The following is a 2740-nucleotide window of genomic DNA, read 5'->3' as shown; positions in this document are numbered from 1 at the left end:
AGTCTTGCGTAGGCTTGCTCGTTCGGTTTTGTCCTTCACTACGGTAAACTGCACTGTTTCCTGTGACTTGAGAGCGTCTCGGTTTGAATTGTGGCACTGCAAGAAATGTGGTGTTAAACTTCAATGTGTGATTTGCTGAGTTACAGGTTAAGTTTTCTTAAGCAGCATCGTAACACTTACGCTGCATTGACAGTTTCAGCTGATGAGTGCTTTGCCCACCTGCACTTCCTCCACTCAGACGATTCTATATTTAGCTGATGCACCTGTTTGTAGTGGATGTTGATGACAGCTGACGGATGCAGTGACTCAGAACGAGAGAGTTGTTCCGTCCACCATGCCACCCTCCCATGTCCTTCAAGACTAACCCCTTAACTTAAGTTGTAAAAGTGGTCTCATTCTTCACCCTCGCTTCCCCATCTTCTGCCTCAGCTTCAACAACAACAACGCCATTGCTCAGTGGCGCATCGCTCAGGGTGCTGCGGAGCGTCACCCGGGTGACACTAAGAGAATATTTCCTGGGAGCGATGTGAAGTGGCCGATGGCACATGACCTCCTTGAACATTTCTCTAAAGCGTGTTGACATGAGGTTGTAGAGGATCGGGTTGACGGCTGAGCTGAGGTAGAAAAACACACCGGAGATGATGTGCACATACTGGAAGATCTCCAAGTGGTTTTCGGTCCAGTCATGGATGAAACTCCACATGAGGCGATCGGTGTGAAAGGGGGCCCAGCAGATCGCAAAAACCACCACGAGCACAACTGGAATAAACAGAAAAAGCAAGAAGAAAAGTCAATGGGCGACACAGTTAGACGGCATTTTAAAGGCCATTAATGGATCTTCCCGACATGCTCCCTCTGTTCTCAATCAAATTGTCTCTCTGGGGGCTGTGAGTCAGTGATGCAGAAAAAACCTCTGCACTGGACACACAGCCTTTGATTTAGTTCTAACACATCAGAATACATTTTTAGACTCATAATTCAATCAATCAATTAATCACATTTTTAAACAATATTAATTATAATGGAAAAATACATCTTTGAAGTCTTACTCATATCATCTTCTGGTTCCTTGTACTAATCCTTGGTTTTTGCTTTGCATAGAAAATATCTTCACATACGACTCGAAAACCAATAAAAAGTGTAGCTATTATGAAATAATAGGTCTAGATTTCACCTTTGTCATTTTGGCTTGAAAAGTAATTGTTTTATTTTACTTTAGGGAGACATTTCTGTCTGAGTTGATGACTTTTTTAAAGTTTTAAAGTTTTAAAGGTGTGGGGAACAAGTTTTTATGCCATTGTGCCTGTTGGGAGCAGGCTTAGCCAGAGAAAATCATATATTCAAACTCATATACCTGAACTAGCTTTATTAACACATCCATAAAAAGGGTTCCAACAATAAAGCATCTGATCTTAAATATTATACTTACATATAAAACTCCTAAATATTGTTGTTGAACAAAGACATTTTGAGCATTATTGTTTTTCGCTTATTGGTGAGTTGGGCACGCATTTCCAAGTGAGGGTCATTTGAGAAAAGGCAGATAAGGAAGAAAACCTATGGTTTTGATAGATAAGGACAGTTTGTTACTCACACAACATTTTCGTGACCTGCCGGCGACGTGCCTTCTGCTGCTGTGTGCGGATGTTACAGAAGCTGTCCTGTCCAAAGCCCGTCTTGGCCTCCAGTGCCTGATGCATCTTCTCTCGCTTCAGCTGCAGCCCGATCAACAGGTAGAGAACGCTGATGATGAGCATGGGCAGAAAGAAAAACAGCAAAGTGGTCACCTGGATGGTCAGATTGTACATCCATAGTGGTTTCACCAGTGTACAGATCGCGGAGTCCGGGATTTCCACATTTTCGTTCCCAACTTGGCCGATGGAGCGACTGTAAAGGCTGGCGATCCCATGCAGACTGGTGTTTGGAACCGCACACATCACTGACACACCCCACACCGTCAGGATGACCCGTTTGGCGTGAGTGCGTGTCACAACGTACTTTGCGCGCAGCGGGTGCACCACAGCAATGTAGCGCTCCACACTCAATGCCGTCACGTTGAGGATCGATGCCAAGCATACTGTCTCGAATAGGAAGGTTTTGAAGTAGCAACCTCCCTTCCCCAGGAGAAAGGGGTAGTTATGCCACAGCTCATACAGCTCCAGCGGCATGCCAAGCAGCAGCACCAGCAGGTCGGACACAGCCAGGCTGAACAGATAGTAGTTTGTTGGCGTCCACATCACTTTGTTACGTGCAATGACACTGCAGGTCAGCAGATTACCCAACACGCCCACCAGAAAGATCAGCAGGTAGATGACACAGACAGGGAGGAACACCGTTGATCGACGAGGACCCAGATATTTTTCCAGGTAGCCTGCCAAGCAAGCATCGTCCAGATCCATGCTGCTGCCGTTCATGCCCGGGGTCAGATTGGTACACTTTTCCCCAAGGGGACAAAGCCACCCTCCTTTTTCAGCCATTAGATCAAGAGAACAGTTGGAAGTTGACATCCTGCTTGATTAGTCACAGTGGATTCGCAATCTGAGGGAAAGAAACAAAGAGTCATCTGTGTTAAATTGGTACAGACTCACACAAGATTAACGATGATGGACGGTAATCACATTCACACAAAACCTCAAATTAAACAATAAATTCCTACAGATGAGTGGTTTTCAATCATACTTGAATAGGATTCAAATCTTTTCTAAGGAGCTTGGGTGCCATCATCAAATAAGGGAAAGAG

The 2740-nt window shown here is 44.9% G+C and overlaps 1 protein-coding gene across 1 annotated transcript; it reads right to left on the bottom strand.

Annotated features, from left to right (window-relative positions):
- Positions 1-373: 373 nt before the first annotated feature.
- Positions 374-2507, bottom strand: nmur1a (neuromedin U receptor 1a). Its single transcript, XM_061078668.1, has 2 exons — positions 1595-2507; positions 374-759 (listed from the first exon to the last, which is right to left on the bottom strand). The coding sequence occupies exons 1-2, from the start codon at positions 2505-2507 to the stop codon at positions 374-376; spliced, it is 1299 nt and encodes a 432-aa protein (XP_060934651.1).
- Between the last annotated feature and the right edge of the window lie 233 nt (positions 2508-2740).

This window comes from Limanda limanda, chromosome 9 (genome assembly GCF_963576545.1).
Source record: "Limanda limanda chromosome 9, fLimLim1.1, whole genome shotgun sequence".
NCBI classification, from domain to species: domain Eukaryota; kingdom Metazoa; phylum Chordata; class Actinopteri; order Pleuronectiformes; family Pleuronectidae; genus Limanda; species Limanda limanda.
This window is presented reverse-complemented; position numbering and strand designations above follow the sequence as displayed.